Source organism: Macaca thibetana, chromosome 5 (assembly GCF_024542745.1).
Source record: "Macaca thibetana thibetana isolate TM-01 chromosome 5, ASM2454274v1, whole genome shotgun sequence".
In the NCBI taxonomy this organism is placed as follows: Eukaryota; Metazoa; Chordata; class Mammalia; order Primates; family Cercopithecidae; genus Macaca; species Macaca thibetana.
Window position 1 is genome coordinate 89,585,932 of NC_065582.1, and position 16,170 is coordinate 89,602,101.

General features: G+C 36.8%; 1 protein-coding gene across 2 annotated transcripts in view; it reads left to right on the top strand.

The window, feature by feature from the left end:
• Nucleotides 1–16,170, top strand: part of LOC126954775 (alcohol dehydrogenase 1A) — a 78,415-nt gene that overhangs the window by 18,620 nt on the left and 43,625 nt on the right. The window contains exons 6-9 of one of the 2 annotated variants that reach the window (XM_050790653.1): nt 1,201–1,461; nt 3,532–3,667; nt 4,375–4,513; nt 7,302–7,602. The exons of the other annotated variant lie outside the window; for it this stretch is intronic. Coding sequence (XP_050646610.1) covers nt 1,201–1,461; nt 3,532–3,667; nt 4,375–4,513; nt 7,302–7,326 — 561 coding nt within the window. The 3' untranslated portion in view covers nt 7,327–7,602. Of the gene's footprint in view, nt 1–1,200; nt 1,462–3,531; nt 3,668–4,374; nt 4,514–7,301; nt 7,603–16,170 lie in introns of those variants that run through there. 2 annotated transcript variants of the gene reach the window in all.

Below are 16,170 nucleotides of genomic sequence, written 5' to 3' on the forward strand. Positions count from 1 at the left end.
TGATTCCTCAAGGATCTAGAACTAGAAGTACCATATGACCCAGCCATCCCATTACTGGGGATATACCCAAAGGATTATAAATCATGCTGCTATAAAGACACATGCACACGTATGTTTATTGCACCACTATTTACAATAACAAAGACTTGGAATCAACCCAAATGTCCATCAGTGACAGACTGGATTAAGAAAATGTGGCACATATACACCATGGAATACTATGCAGCCATAAAAAAGGATGAGTTTGTGTCCTTTGTAGCGACATGGATGCAGCTGGAAGCCATCATTCTCAGCAAACTATCGCAAGAACAGAAAACCAAGTACCGCATGTTCTCACTCATAGGTGAGAATTGAACAATGAGATCACTTGGACACAGGAAGGGGAGCATCACACACCGGGTTCTATTGTGGGGAGGGGGAAGGGAGGAGGTACAGCATTAGGAGATATACCTAATGTAAATGACGAGTTAATGGGTGCAGCATACCAACATGGCACATGTATACATATGTAACAAACCTGCACGTTGTGCACATGTACCCTAGAACTTAATGTAAAATTAAAAAATAGATTTTATTTATTATTAAATATAGACTAATGTTTCATTGCTGTGTTGTTCACAAGTATATTTTTTAAAGCAGGGATATACTGGTCACGACTACTGAACAATAATGTACAAAAGAGTTAACTATTGAGAGTTTAAGTGGAATATTTTTCGGTCTCCTGGTGTAGCCTTTTCCACTTATTTTATTTTCCAAATATTGCCTTGGTGTATGTATGAGATACTGAAGCTGATTATTAAGGGATTTCAGCAATCGACAGTCCCTACAAGATTGTAATCACTGCCATCTGGATCTCAAAGATCATCCAGTCCTCCTGTTCCCAGCCTGACTCATTGGAGTCCCCTGGAGACTGAGTTCCACCTGCAGAGATTCTCATTTAATTGGCATGGTCTATGATCTGGACTGCGGGATATTTTTAAAGCTCCCCAGATGAATTTAATACGCAGCAGTTTCAGAAGCACTCAACTAGTTCATCCCCTTGAATTTAAACATGAAGCATCTCAAGCCAAAACAGATTTCGATAACATATTGGACAGAAGAGTCTGAGTAGCTCTTGTTAACACACAAGACATGGCACTTTATAAAGCTTAAGCAATTTCTAACAAACATAATTCATTTTTGCATTTTCTGAAAACATAGGTCACCCCAGGCTCTACCTGTGCTGTGTTTGGCCTGGGAGGGGTCGGCCTATCTGCTGTTATGGGCTGTAAAGCAGCTGGAGCAGCCAGAATCATTGCGGTGGATATCAACAAGGACAAATTTGCAAAGGCCAAAGAGTTGGGTGCCACTGAATGCATCAACCCTCAAGACTACAAGAAACCCATTCAGGAGGTGCTAAAGGAAATGACTGATGGAGGTGTGGATTTTTCATTTGAAGTCATCGGTCGGCTTGACACCATGGTATGTACCATGACATGCCCTGAGATTTCTGCCTCTGCAACCTGGAGGATGCATTTAGGCAGTAGAATATACGTATTATGTATAAAGGATATTGTTAATTATGAATGGAAATTTCCCATCATCTTTTTGTTACCCGGCTTATTTAATTTATTGTTATGAGAAATCTTCCATTCGATCAGCTAAGCAAACTTGTCTCAAGTCATATTTCATCTTGAGAAAAGATAAAGGGCTTTTCTTAACATAGTCACTACAGATATACTTTATTAATTTTTAGTTTAAAATGCAAACTTATATATAAATAATACAAATCCTCTTCTCAAATTAAAAGTTAAAAAGTTTTTTTTAATACTCTTAACAAAAATATTTTAACAATTTTGTATATGCTGTTAATGAATTACAAACTTTTTTACATAGTATTCTTCGGTCAAAAGAAATGAGCAATTTTAGACCAACTATTATCTTATTAACAGAAAATATGCCCTAAGGAAAGTCAATGCTTTAATGCATTGCTATATTTTATCACAGAAACTGGACAGTGCCTGGCACAAAACTAGTACCCAATACTACTTGGACTGAATACTTTAAAAAGTCAACAGATTTTACCACCTGCAAAAGTTAAGTGCTACGTATCTCATGGCATCTTTTATGAAACACATGAGACAATGCATGTAAAATACTTTGCACAGTACAACCCATCATGTGGTAAGCTCCCAATAAGTGTCAGCTGCCCCCCAACCCCCGCTTTTTTTTTTTTTTTTTTTTTTTTTTTGAGGCAGGGTGTCACTCTGTCACCCAGGCTGGAGTGCAGTGATATTTTCATAGCTCGCTGCAGCCCTAACCTCCTGGGCTTAAGCGAGTCACCTACCTCAGCCTCCAAAAATGCTGAGTATAGACATGAGCAACCATGCTGAGCCTCAGTTGGCATTATTGATATGAAATACTATTTCCAATCTTGCAGTGCTTACATCATCTTTGAATTATTATATTACTTTCAAACAGTTACAAATACCAACGGCAATGGGAAACACATTTCTAGCTATATTTTACCTACCCAGAATTATCTAGAATCCTACTCAAAAAGTCTCCAGAAACCAACAAGTTTCCATTGCTGAGGTTTTCTAGAAGGTTCAGCAGTGTGGGTAACAGGGAGCAGCACCCTGAGATCAAAGTTCCCACCAGCCTTGACCTGGAACAAATGCCACAGAGGAATAAAGTGTCAAGAGAATCCAGTGTTTTCCAGGTCTATAGCTTTTCTCCTTGTGCTCTTTTTCTATATCCCTCTCCATTTTCTCATGTGGAACTGGAGTGTACCTTATCTCAGGACACCAAATGTCTGACAGCCACATGTTCTGAGGATGTGTGGTCTCCCAAAGGTCAGAATCCAAAATCAAAGAACTAATCATTATATACCTAGAGGGATCCTAAACCATTTTCTAACTACAGAACATGTTCCAAAAGCTGACTGGAAAAGATATTCTGAACTATCTTTTGAGGTTCCCAAATAATCGATGTAATTTAATGTAAAACCAATATACATTTGGGGAGGTAAAAACATTGTTTAAAACATGTCCACTTGAGAAATGGACAGTAAAATAGGAATCTGTTAAAAAGGAAGTCTATCAAGTGGACAGGAGACTAATTTTGGTGATATACTCATTTATCTTGTTCGCCACCAAAATATCTGATTGAAAGTATTGGGTTCAAAATACCTATGAAATAAATCAATGAAAAATGAACCAACTCACAGATTGCCTAAGAATGATGTACACTTGTACAAGGAACAGGACTTAAAATGTTTGTAATGATGTTTACCTCTTTATTCCTTTATTAGGAAGAACTAAGTGCACACCAGTTTATTCATCCATGCTTTCATTCAAAAACCATTTTCTGGGTATTTCCTACATCCACAGCACTATCCTATACAAAGAAAGGGGGAATGAAGGAGCAAAGACATGATCTCTTCCCTCTACACAGTCACAATCCAGCTAAGCCTATTACATGATATTGTGCATTATGAGTAGGAACTATGTGACTCCACGTTAAGGATGCTAAATGTTCACTTTATTCCAGATGGCTTCCCTGTTATGTTGTCATGAGGCATGTGGCACAAGTGTCATCGTAGGGGTACCTCCTGATTCCCAGAACCTCTCAATAAACCCTGTGCTGCTACTGACCGGACGCACCTGGAAAGGAGCTATTTTTGGAGGTACGTAGTTAGGCTTCAGAGCCAAATTCTCATTAACCTAAGAATTTCTCTCCTTTTATGAGTGACAAGGCAAGGTTTTGAAAAGCAATGAAATTAAAAATAAATTAAAGTTTATTTTCTATCTATAGTCTCCAATAATGCAGAACTTTTCTTTTCTTTTTTTTTTTTTTTTTTTTTGAAGAGATGAGGTTTCACTATGCTGGCCACATTGGTCTCGAACTCTTGACCTCAAATGAGTTGCCCACCTTGGCCTCCCAATGTGCTCGTGCTGGGATTACAGGCATGAGCCACCATGCCCAGCCCCAAGATAGACTTTTCTGATGTCACTATCAACCAGGACTTTCATCTCCCCGCTTTTTGTACTTGTGACTGCATAAGGCAAGGACATTTCTAGTAGGCGGTGGAAATCTATAACGATAAATCATCTCTACACAGAAATCTAGACAACTAATAAATTTGCTCCTTAACCTTGGGCATAACATCTGTCCTATAATTTCTCTGTGAGAGAGAGAATAACTAAGGACCCTTGTTTATCTGTGATTTTTTTTTAAGTCAAAGCACTGTAAAAGCATATTGAAGTACTCTATCTCTTATTAACCTCAGTTATAGCAGTACCTTTTCTAAACTTGTATTTATTTGGAAAATCTTCTCTTCAGTTCTCCTACTTACCTTGGTTGACTCTAACAATGATATTTTCTTCTTTTCAGGCTTTAAGAGTAAAGAATCTGTCCCCAAGCTTGTGTCTGACTTTATGGCTAAGAAGTTTTCACTGGATGCATTAATAACAAATGTCTTACCTTTTGAAAAAATAAATGAAGGATTTGACCTGCTTCGCTCTGGAAAGAGGTAGATTTTAAGTTGTTTTTTGTTGCTGTTTTGCTTTGTATTCTACAGTAGTGGGGTGTCTAGCAGAGAATGTAAACGTGGAAGGATGAGAAAAAATTAGTGCCTTGGTTTTCCATTGCCAGTTCAATCTTTGCCTGGAGCACATGTAAGGTAATATGGTGAGAAGCTAAAAACAGTTACTTTACATTTCCTATTCTGCTGAAGTGAAATTATGTTGATTACCCCATATCTGAATGATCAGAGTCACTCAGCCTTCTTTAAAAAATAACACTCACCTTGGCCCCCACCCCCCAAAAAAATAAGTTTTAACAACCATAATTATAACATGGATTCACTGACACCTCTGCCTGTCATCTAAATAAGTGTGACATCTAATGGTTGTATATTAAAATTATTTTCAGGACATCCTCAGGATATTCATTATGGGAGTAGGTGGAACTACATTAGGATTGATTTCTAAGTAGATATTACTAGGTTTTCCTTTTTCTTTTCTTTTTTCTTTTTTTTTTTTTTTTTTGCAGTTTAGAAAAAAAATTTTACAAAGAAAAGTTGTTGTAAAAGGTACTAAACCCTATTTTAAATGTTTGTCTTACATTTTCTCCAAGTCTTAGAAAAATAAGCCAATTCTATTTCCTATCTCTAACATTTACACTTACAATCACCTAATATAATGAACTTTGTCACATGCATTTATATGAAGCATAACTGGAAACAGGCAGTTATATCTAACCTCTGTCTTCTAGCTCCAGAGTCTGAGATTTTTCTGCTATCCAACATTTATTTTCATGAGGTTTTCAACTTTAAATAGTGTTTCTTTGGCACTCACAAAACTATCATACTAGATACTTTATCCGACAAATATTCTTGAGTAAGGAAGGAAACTAGCACCCACAGAGCACCAGCTGTTCTACTAAGTGTCTTACCTGCATTTTCTCATGTGATTCGCAAACAATGCTCAGTGTCAGTCTCAATCTCACTATCTTAGAGAAGAGAAAACTAAGAAGCAGAGAAGGCATGACTTGGTCAAAAGCATCAGGTGGTAAGAAGAGGAGCCAGAATTCGAAGGAAGAGCTTGTTAGCAAATCTATTCACTTTCTATTTAACCACACTGCCCCTCAAGAGTGCATATATATATATATGGAAAACAGTATTCATCAAAGGTTAATTATCACTGTCATCATTATTATCATTGACATCACCATCGTCATCATAGAATTGATAAGATGATGGGAAATATAGATAACCAAAACCAGAGGACAGTGGTGAGCAACAAAAGAAGTCATGAAGCATGCCTAAATTCACTTTACAAGAATGTCATATAGTAATATGCATATGTAAATAAAATAAATCTTATCAGTTAGCAAAGATTGAAAACTGTGATAATCAATATTGGTAAGAGTAAGGTGACTTGGGCACTTTCATATACTTTCAATAGTAATTGATACATCCTTTTGGGAAAGCAATTTGGTAATTTGTATCAGAAACCTCCAAAAAAACCTAGATCCTTTGTCCCAGCAATACCATTTCTAGAGATCTATTCTATAGAAATAATAAACTCAAACATACATATATGTTCAAGCATGTTTACTTGTTAGCTGTAATATCAATATTTAGAAACATTCAAAAAGTACAACATTAAGAATATGATTTAATAAATTCCAACCAACTGTTAGACATGAATAAAAGACTTCATTGGAAAATTCTCATAATGTAATTTTAAACTCATAAAGTAAATCATATAAATTGTATTTATAAGATGATCCTGAATTTTCAAAAAAGACAGTAAAAAATGTATCTGTGTCTAGAAAATGTTGATAGAATTCCAGAAAACATTGACCATGATTACTCTGAGGTTGTAAGATTACAGATATTTTTACCAGCTTCTTCAGTCCTGTATTCTCTAAATTATGTGTATATATTTTTCTTATTATGTGTATATACGTACGCACACCACATACACACACACACTATATATATATATATAAATTCTCAGTCTCAAAGATCATCTTTTCTTAAATGTATTCAACAAAAGTTGGTTTATAGAAAGGGCATTAATTCTAATGTAAAGTGTACATTTCTAATATTCACAAGAATGAAGCATCTTAGAATTAATACAAATCAACTTTATTCTCTACTTGTAAGAATCCTTAAACATCTCTGATTCAAAGATCTATTAAATCTCCAACATAGTCCTAACTTTATTAAATTATCAGTTCTTTCAGGCAAGATATCTATCATCTTATAATTTGTGCAAATTTGTATTTGGGTTTGAATCCCAACACCCTATACTAGATGTGTGACCAGAGCAAGTGACAAATCTTTCTAAGTCTCAGTTTTTATAATCTCTAAGTGGAAATAATATGGAAACCAACTTCCTAGTGTCATTGTTTAGGTTGAGATTTAAGTGAAAAAAATGCATGAAGCATGTGACAAATAGCAAAAACTTATTGCATGTTATTATCTATTATTGCTTTATATTCCTTATTTTACCAGGAATGTAGGCAAGCAAAAATGAATTTTTGAAGATGCTAATGTAGAACTCAAATATAAATGACAGGCATATTCAGGAGGTTGTGAGTGAGCTTAAGATTGAGGAAAACACAAGAGAAAACCAAAAAACATGAACTTCCCTTTACTTGACTTGACCCAGATGCATAGGGATGGGAGTGGAGTGGCTGAGAACACAGAGAGATTTTCACTAAGACACCTCAAATGCTCCTTGGACTCTCACATGGAAGCATGTGGGTTGTGTAAATGTTAACACAATGTCTCTTCTTTCCTATTGCAGTATCCGTACCATCCTGATGTTTTGAAACAATACAGATGCCTTTCCTTGTAGCAGTTTTCAACCTCCTCTACCCTACATGATCTGGAGCAACAGCTGGGAAATCATTAATTCCTAGCAGAAATCATTAATTCTGCTCTTCAGAGATGTTAAAAATAAATTACACGTGGGAGCTTTCCAAAGAAATGGAAATTGATGTAAAATTATTTGTCAGGGAAATGTTTAAAATCCAAATGAGAACTAAATAAAGTGTTGAACATCAGCTGGGGAATTGAAGCCAATAAACCATCCTTCTTAACCATTCTACTGTGTCATCTTTGCCATTGAGGAAAAATATTTCCTGTGACTTCTTGCATTTTTGGTATCTTCATAATTTTCAGTCATTGAATCCGGTGGAGGGGAACCTTCACGTGCCCTGAACATACACCTACTGGTCCACTGTGCTTGAAGTCTTCTAACTCTGTCTCAGTTTTCACTGTCTGCATTTTCCTTTTTTTAATAAAATGTACCAAATCCCTAGGCTAAAAACTAAAGTATGGACACTTTTATTTTTTTTTAATTTTTTTATTATTATTATTATATGTTAAGTTCTAGGGTACATGTGCATAACGTGCAGATTTGTTACATATGTATACTTGTGCCATGTTGCTGTGCTGCACCCATCAACTCGTCAGCACCCATCAACTCGTCATTTACATCAGGTATAACTCCCAATGCAATCCCTCCCCCCTCCCCCCTCCCCATGATAGGCCCCGGTGTGTGATATTCCCCTTCCCAAGTCCAAGTGATCTCATTGTTCAGTTCCCAAGTGTCCAGAAAAAAAAAAAAAAAAGACTTTACTGATGATAAGAGAATAAAAAAAAAATTGTTCACTTTATAGTTATAAAGACTTGCTGTCTGCAAAAGAGTTAATTATCTCTTGAAATGGTGACTTATTGTCCTTGAGAAGACTGGGGCATAGTACTTCATAAGTGTGAGTGATAGAGTGGAACAGAGGCCGACCATAGTGGAGAATGCCATTCAAGTCTCGTGTTCTTTGTATACTACTTATGCTTAAGTTTCACTTGCAACAAATATAGTATCTGGAAATTTTTTTTTGTTAGTTCATCTGTAGAAGACTTCAAGTAGGTTTCCTAAGTTGATAAATGTTTTAGATCAGAACCAGAAATTTGCTTATACATTTTAGATACATTTACTGATTTTTAAAGTATTATGAATCTTCACCATCCTAGAAAGGGTAATACACACAGCACCATTTTGGCCACAACCTAAATGACTTCTATCTAAAAAAAGGATATAAACTGATCAAATGCTGCTTCTGTGGGGTGTGGTCTTCTTCCTGACCTTTTATCATTCTGAATATAAAGTTTTACCATTTAAAAAAAAAACAACACTAAAGTATGGTAAAGAATAGTCTCAAATTTACAAGTGAAGAAGATCCAGAAGTTCTAAATCCAGGATTTTCCTTAGTAACTCAAAGAAAATGCCACACATTTTCATACAATGAAGGGAAGTGTTTTTATTGCTTTTATGCTATTTGTTTACAGTGAAGATACAACTGACTTTTAAAAATACAAGCAGATTTTGTGCTTCATGTGATGAACTTAGGTTTGGACACTAAATGTGAAAACTGAACTATTCCTAGAATAATGCTCAAAAAATCTGCAATTTTTCCTCATGAAAGTGCTTCATTAGCTAAACAGTCTTAGTTTATTATTCCAATGGGCTGAAAATGAAGTATAGAGTAATTTAAAGTATTATGGTGGCTTTATGTGTAGATATTGGGTGGCAAATGCTGTGAACACAGAGTGTAAAATTGGTAACTAAGAAATGGCAAAAACACTTAAAGCAATATGCTTTCCAAGTAGACATATACACACACACACAAATGTATGTTTGCGCAAAATTGTTTTTAATCTAGAACGCTCCTATTAACTACCATGTCTTACATCAAGTCTACGATCCTAGAATTAGTTTAATATTTTGAATATGTAAAGGCCTGTAGTGCTCATTTGTTCATGCTTTTCCACTCTCAGGGAAAGATTTGCATTTTGAGCTTTATCTCTAAATGTGATGTGTAAATATTATTCCTGGTAAAGGAGTTACAGCTGTCTTCAAAAATGCTACTTGTTGCAGTACATACAATCTATTTTATATTGTGGAAGACCCTAGACATAAAGTAAAATAGTCTATCATTTGCTGTGTGACCTTCAGTAAGTCACTCAGTCTCTCTGAGCTTGTTCATCCTTTGTTTTGAAAAAAGTACTCAACCAGCCCATTACATCTTTACTGAGGCTAAATGTGATGATATTAATGAAAGAGTTTTGCTAACTGGGAAGGGTCTCCTAAATGTAGAGAACATGTGACTGTTTTTTCAAAAATGTTGAAGGAGATACTCAGGGTCAAGACACTTTTCAGAATCTCCCTAAGATAATATCATGGGACACTACCTGGTGCTGGATGCTCTGTGGCTTTTACACTGTTGCTGATGGTGTGAGATTCAGAAAAAGAAGAAGCAATTCTACATGCCCACCCCACAACAGGGTCATCAAATCTTGCCAGTGACACAGAGGCTGACATCTACCTCCCACCCTCCTTCCTCCCAGGCTAGGGGAGCAGGTAGAGTGGGGGGCATTAGGTGGGCACTGCCAGTGTTGTCATAGAGTGGCACAGTCCTCCATGGGGTGGGAGTGGCACGTGGGAGGCTTCTGCACCATGCACTGGCTCCTAGTTACATTGACATTGGTGGGTCTAAAGAGACAAGTCAAAATCAAAATATGAAAGTGGAACCCCAGAGTGGCTTGTGTCCTGGTGAACCTAAAGTGATGCACATGATCTGGGTGACTTGCAGCAAATTTTGACTCTAGAATCAAGGACTTCTATACATGCTGATCACCCCCTCCATAATATAACTCTGTGAATGTACATAGTTTGCACTCATTTTAGCTAGCAGCAAAAGGTTTTGTCAAAATAAAGAAACTTTTCAAACTTTTAAAGGAGAAAAGATTATGTTGACGGTTTAATTAATAACTATGTGAGGTGCACTGACTTAGCACCACCAGAAAGAGCATACAAACAAAACTCTGAATTAACTTTTTGCTACTTTAGAAATCATACATGCTGCTCTGGGATTAGAAAGAAAGTCATCTTGACAGAATTATTAGAAAATTGCTCAGATGTTGAAGTATAGTGAGAGCAAGTCTATATCTGATAAATACATGCTTAGACACCTGACTATTCATTTCTGTAACCAAATGATTATTACAAATAACCTCTAGTTAGGTGTTCCCTGAAAATGTTAAAGTAACTATTTTATTAAAGTACCTTAATAAAGATTAGCAGCTACTAACCCATTAAAATGGATAAAAACACTTGGAAGCTCTGTGATTTCAATGATGATTGTGTTTTCAATCTGTGTTGTTTGTATAGTCTGCAGAAGCAGATCCTAACTCCTGCAAGAAACAGCTCACCGTGACAAAGCTGCCTTTCCTTTTATCACTTTGCAAATCAAAGAAGGGGGACATGTTGGGAACAGGACCCCCAAAATCTGGCCATAAACGGGCCCCAAAACTGGCCATAAACAAAATCTCTGCAGCACTCTGACATGTTCATGATGGCCATGACACCCACGCTGGAAGGCTGTGGGTTCACTGGAATGAAGGCAAGGAACACGACCCACCCAAGGCAGAAAACCACTTAAAGGTGTTCTTAAACCACAAACAATAGCATGAGCAATCTGTGCCTTAAGGACGTGCTCCTGCTGCAGATAATTAGCCAAATCTATCCCTTTATTTTAGCCCATCCCTTTGTTTTCCATAAGGAATACTTTCAGTTATTCTGTAATCTATAGAAACAATGCTTATCACTGGCTTACTGTTAATAAATATGTGGGTAAATCTCTGTTTGAGGCTCTCAGCTCCAGAGGCTGTGAGACCCCTGATTTCCCACTCCACACCTCTATATGTTTGTGTGTATGTGTGTTTAATTCCTCTGGCACCACTCGGTTAGGGTCTCCCTGACCAAGCTGGTCTTGGCACCTGTCTCTACAAAAAAAAAAACACAAAAATTAGCCAGGCAGAGTGGCATGCAACTGTAGTCCCAGCTATTTGGGAGGCCAAGGTGGGACAAAGACTGGAGCCCAGAAGGCAGAGGTTGCATTGAGCCATGATCACACTGCTGCACTCCAGCTTGGGCAACAGAGCAAGTCCTAGTCTCAAAAAAATATTATATCTTAAAATCAAGAGGGATTAATATAATGCATCACTAAGTATAAAAAGCAAGGTACACAGTAATGTATATAAAATCCAATCTTTGTGAAAGACAGAACAAATTAAAATTTGTAAATACTATATATAGGTTTGTATGAGCATGGAGAAAGATACAGAAATGGACAGAACAGGCTGTTCATCTCAGAAACCAGGATCTGAAAAGAGTTGAAAAACTGAAGTTAACTTTTTAACCATAACTGTTTGGTGTTACTAGTTAGGATGAGATTTATAATTTTATTACTTTTTTAAGTTATAAAGAAACTGTAAAGAAAGACTCCAGCTGCCAACATGTACATGTAATTGTAAAATAAAGGTATTGTAATTGCAATTTTATTATTAAAAGGAAGTCTGACCAAATAATTGTCAAAATAATATAAACTCTCAGCCACTTCTAAAGCCTTAGGAAGATGTTACTCATCATGGACTAATAGAGTCAGAGAAATGTTTTCTTACTGGATCATTCAGGAAACTAAGATTATCAATGGCAGACATTTAAGTCTGGATATAAGAAAATTCTCACAGGCCTAAACAGAAAACTTCTAGAGCTATTAAAGATGAGATTATTATAAGGTCCAATAGATTTTTGGCTATAGTCTTGCAAGACTAATGCAAACAAGCTTTTGGAGTTACCTGGGTAGTCCTGGATTTTGCCTTTTTTCTCCGAAGTGGCTTATATTTGAATTTTCAATTGCCCTCTTGGGCCCCAGAGTGCTGGCAGCTGGTCATGTTTCTTCTACATGGAAACTTTGAAAATCATCCTTTGAAAAATCTGACCAGCCCAAGAGAAAATACCTACTCTTACTGACATTATATTCCCCAGCAGTTAAGCCCACCAGATAGTTCTGTAGTAAATCTCACATGACACAGATGCCACCCGTGTGTTCAGAGCTTCCCAATAGCTCATTAGGGCCCCATGCTGCAACAGAAGACAACCAAGATCATCAGACATGTGGAGTGATTCTAGCTTTGTAATAGGAAAGATAGAAACAAAGCAAAGAAAAAAGAAGTTGGAAGAAATAATCCATGAAATAAAAAAATACAAAATCTTTCTAAAAGCTGTTAATAATATTTGTAAAAAGATATTATACACAGGAAAGAAGAATATGATGCCATAAAAAATTCTTGAGAATTAAAACTCATCACAGCAGAGTAGAAATCCAATAGAAACAAAAGATTTCAATAAATTTACCCCTTGGTGTACCTTTTCCTCCAGAAGATAACTAATGAAGTGCCCCCAAACTGATAAATTAATTCAAAGAATGATGTGGTATCTGAGAAGCTGACGCTGTCACCCTGAGAAGAGGGAAGGGATTCCCCAGGATGAGGGTGGGGAGGCTCCAGGATGGCAGGCATGGCCAGATGCAAACCACCTCCTCCCAACATGGGAGTAAGTCAAAGACTCCAGGGAGATACATAGCTGGGAATAAAATTTCCAGGGACTATGGCATCATGCCATATCTCAAGCAATTTAAATGGAAATAAAATTGACATGTTCTGGGAAAATATGCTAAAAAACTCAAAAGTGTCTTTAAGGCTGATGAAGACATACAAAATACGTATTTTTAATGTGTTATATCATTTTGTATAAAATGGTAATAGTAGAATCTGCCTCATAGTGTTGTTGTGAGGTTTACATGATCTGTTAATTGTAAAGCATTTAGAACAGAAAGTGGCACATACTGAGAGTGACAAGGATATTAGCTATTTTATTGATTTTTAGGTTATTAAACTCTGGAGTTAGGCTTCCTGGGATCCTGGCTCCACCACTAGCTGTGTTACGTTAGGAAATCTATGCAATCTCTCTAAACCTCAATGTCTTCATCTGTAAAATGTGCATGACAATGGTATCTACCTGATAAGTTAATGCTAAACATTACTATAAGTGAGGCAATGTGTGCACAGAAATGAGCAAGGTCAGCACTCCATGAATGTTAGATATTGATAGTAATCTGTTGTATTTTTTACAAAAAAAAAAATACTTTTAAGTTTCAAAAGGAAAAAAATCTCCACTATTAAAGAACTCTTTAGCTTTTAGATATTTTTATATTGTGACAACCATATCATTTGTATTACTTTGTATTGTTTTAATAAACACTTGATATTCCCACATCATCTCAGTAAATATACTTTTAAGCATCTTCCAAGCACATCATCAGAATAACTTAAAATGCATCAATAACTCATTTAAAATACATTAGTAAATCATTCGTGGAACATTCAGATGATTTATAGTTTGGCTCTCACAGAGAAGACTGGATGGAACATCTTTGCTTTTGGATTGGGCTTCTTAGATTATTTCCCAACTCCTTCACGTAAGGAAAGTACACAAACATTTTGCTCTCTCACACATGCTCTTCATGGCAGAATTCCAGGCTCCACAGCCACAGCAAGTCCAGGAAGCATTTCAGCTCCCTCAACATCTTTGGCTTCAGTACCAAAATCAAAATGAAATGCTAATTGAGTAAGAATTCATGGCTTTGAATGTGGGTATTTTCAAAAATTCCTCTAGGAACTTAAAATTTATTCTATTTATTGTAATATTCTATAGATTATTTCTATAGCTATTTCATTCTCAAGTTCTATTTATTGCTACTAAAGTCCCTCTCCCACTCTTAATTTTGCACCCCATCCCCAAAAATGCTTTAAAGACTGTTATATATGCACATACATGAAATGTTACAATTTTTCTAGCAATCTTTACAATAATATTAGTCTTCCCATTTTGCCAAATGATTTAACCCCCAAAATGAACAATTTGTACTGAAGACACTTTCTGCCAGTTATAATATTATTTCTTAGATTGAGGTAAATTATTGGCCCATGGAGAAAAGGAGACAGTTGGATCTCTTACAGAGATGCTAGTCGGTCCTTCTCGAGGCTTTGGAGTGATATCTTCGCACTACTCATCATTACCTGTATAATTATATTAGAGATGCCAGTCCTTGCCTTCCACTAAGCTTCCAAGAGCACTTGTGGCAATTTGTTACATCAGTAACAGAAAATTAACACACTTCTGTAGCAAACATGGCCATCTACAATCTGTGGGTAGACACATCTCCCTCTTTGACCACAACCTGGAAACGCTCTCCAGTTTTAAGAAGTCATAAGATTAGATTAGGTTCACCTGGATAATCCAAGTTAATCTTCCCATCTCAAGACCTTTAACTGAATCACATCGACAAAATCCATTTTTTTCCATGTAAAGCAACATAATCCTAGATTCCAGGGTTAGGAGTGGACATCTTTGAGGGCCATTATTCTGCCTAGCACACAGGGGATTGCTGACCCAAACAGAACCAAGCATATCATCTCTCTGGATAAGCTGAATTTAGGATATAGTACTTGGTGGAAATGTAATATAGAATTGGGCTGGCTTACAGAGACACACACAGAGAAAGAAGCAGAGGAATGTGATGCCCTGTGACCCCTAGAGATTGACAGGGTTATCTTTGGACATTCCAGATGTTGCTCCAGGCCTGCCATGGCCCTCTGATACTAGACACTGACACTCAATCATGTGACAACTGCTCCTCCCCCCACAGCCATTTAAACTTTTAGAAGGTGGGGCAAAGAGTAAGCACAGAGTAGCTGCCAGATGGTATTAAGAAAGATCTCCTGGCTCTATGGAGTTTGTCCCAAAGTGCTTTTGGCAGTTCATGGAGCCATGTGTTCATGAAGCGATGGAAGCTCATAAGTGGATATCACATTTCCTAATCCATTAGGGCCTTGAAAACAAGGTGGTAGTGGCTATAATTCCTTGAAATGCTCTGTCTATAGGTGTGAGAGAGGATTAAATAGAAAAATGTATGAAAGGGGGTACTAGGGGAGAAAAATGTTTTCAAGATTATTTGTCCATATGTTGATTGGATCTATACCTCTCAATTGCAACTCATCTTTCTTAGTAAATCTTAATAAAATATCTTTCTTTCAAGGCTTCCTCACTCTCAAATTAGATGTCATTCATTTAATTTAGTCAACAAATATCTGAACGATCACCCTGTGCCATGCATTAAGTTAAGAGCTGAGAGTGCACAATGCAAAGACGAAGTAGGGTCTTCCTCTTTTGATTCCACATTTAACTTTCTCCTGGCACTGACCACTTCCTGCTTCACAGGAGGATTCTCTATCTTCTCTACCTGAACACAGCCAATCCCACTGCTAATATGTAATCCCTTAAAAAGGAGACACTGAATCTTCTCTATTATTGGACTGCTTATAGAACAGTGCCTGTCCTAACATAAAGGAGCACGAGAATTCAACAATCTTTCATTAAGCACCTATTCTACACATGAAACTAGGTACAGCTGATGATTTAAATGAAATTTAAAAACATCCCTAACTAGAAATTTCCAGTAGAATTTAGGAGACTTGTCTCTACACTAAATATAAATGGCAACAAAAGGGAATAGACCCTAAAACCACAGGAGGGATGCTAGTATGACAGGGATGGAGAGAAGTGAAGCACGACTGTGAGATGGAGTTAATATACCTCCACAAGGGCGACCTTGTTGGCTCTCAAGGTCGGCTCTCAAGAGACCTTGTGGCTCTGAAAGTTTGGGTAGGATTTGAATGGGCCAAAGAGACAGAGAGACAGAGAGAAGAGA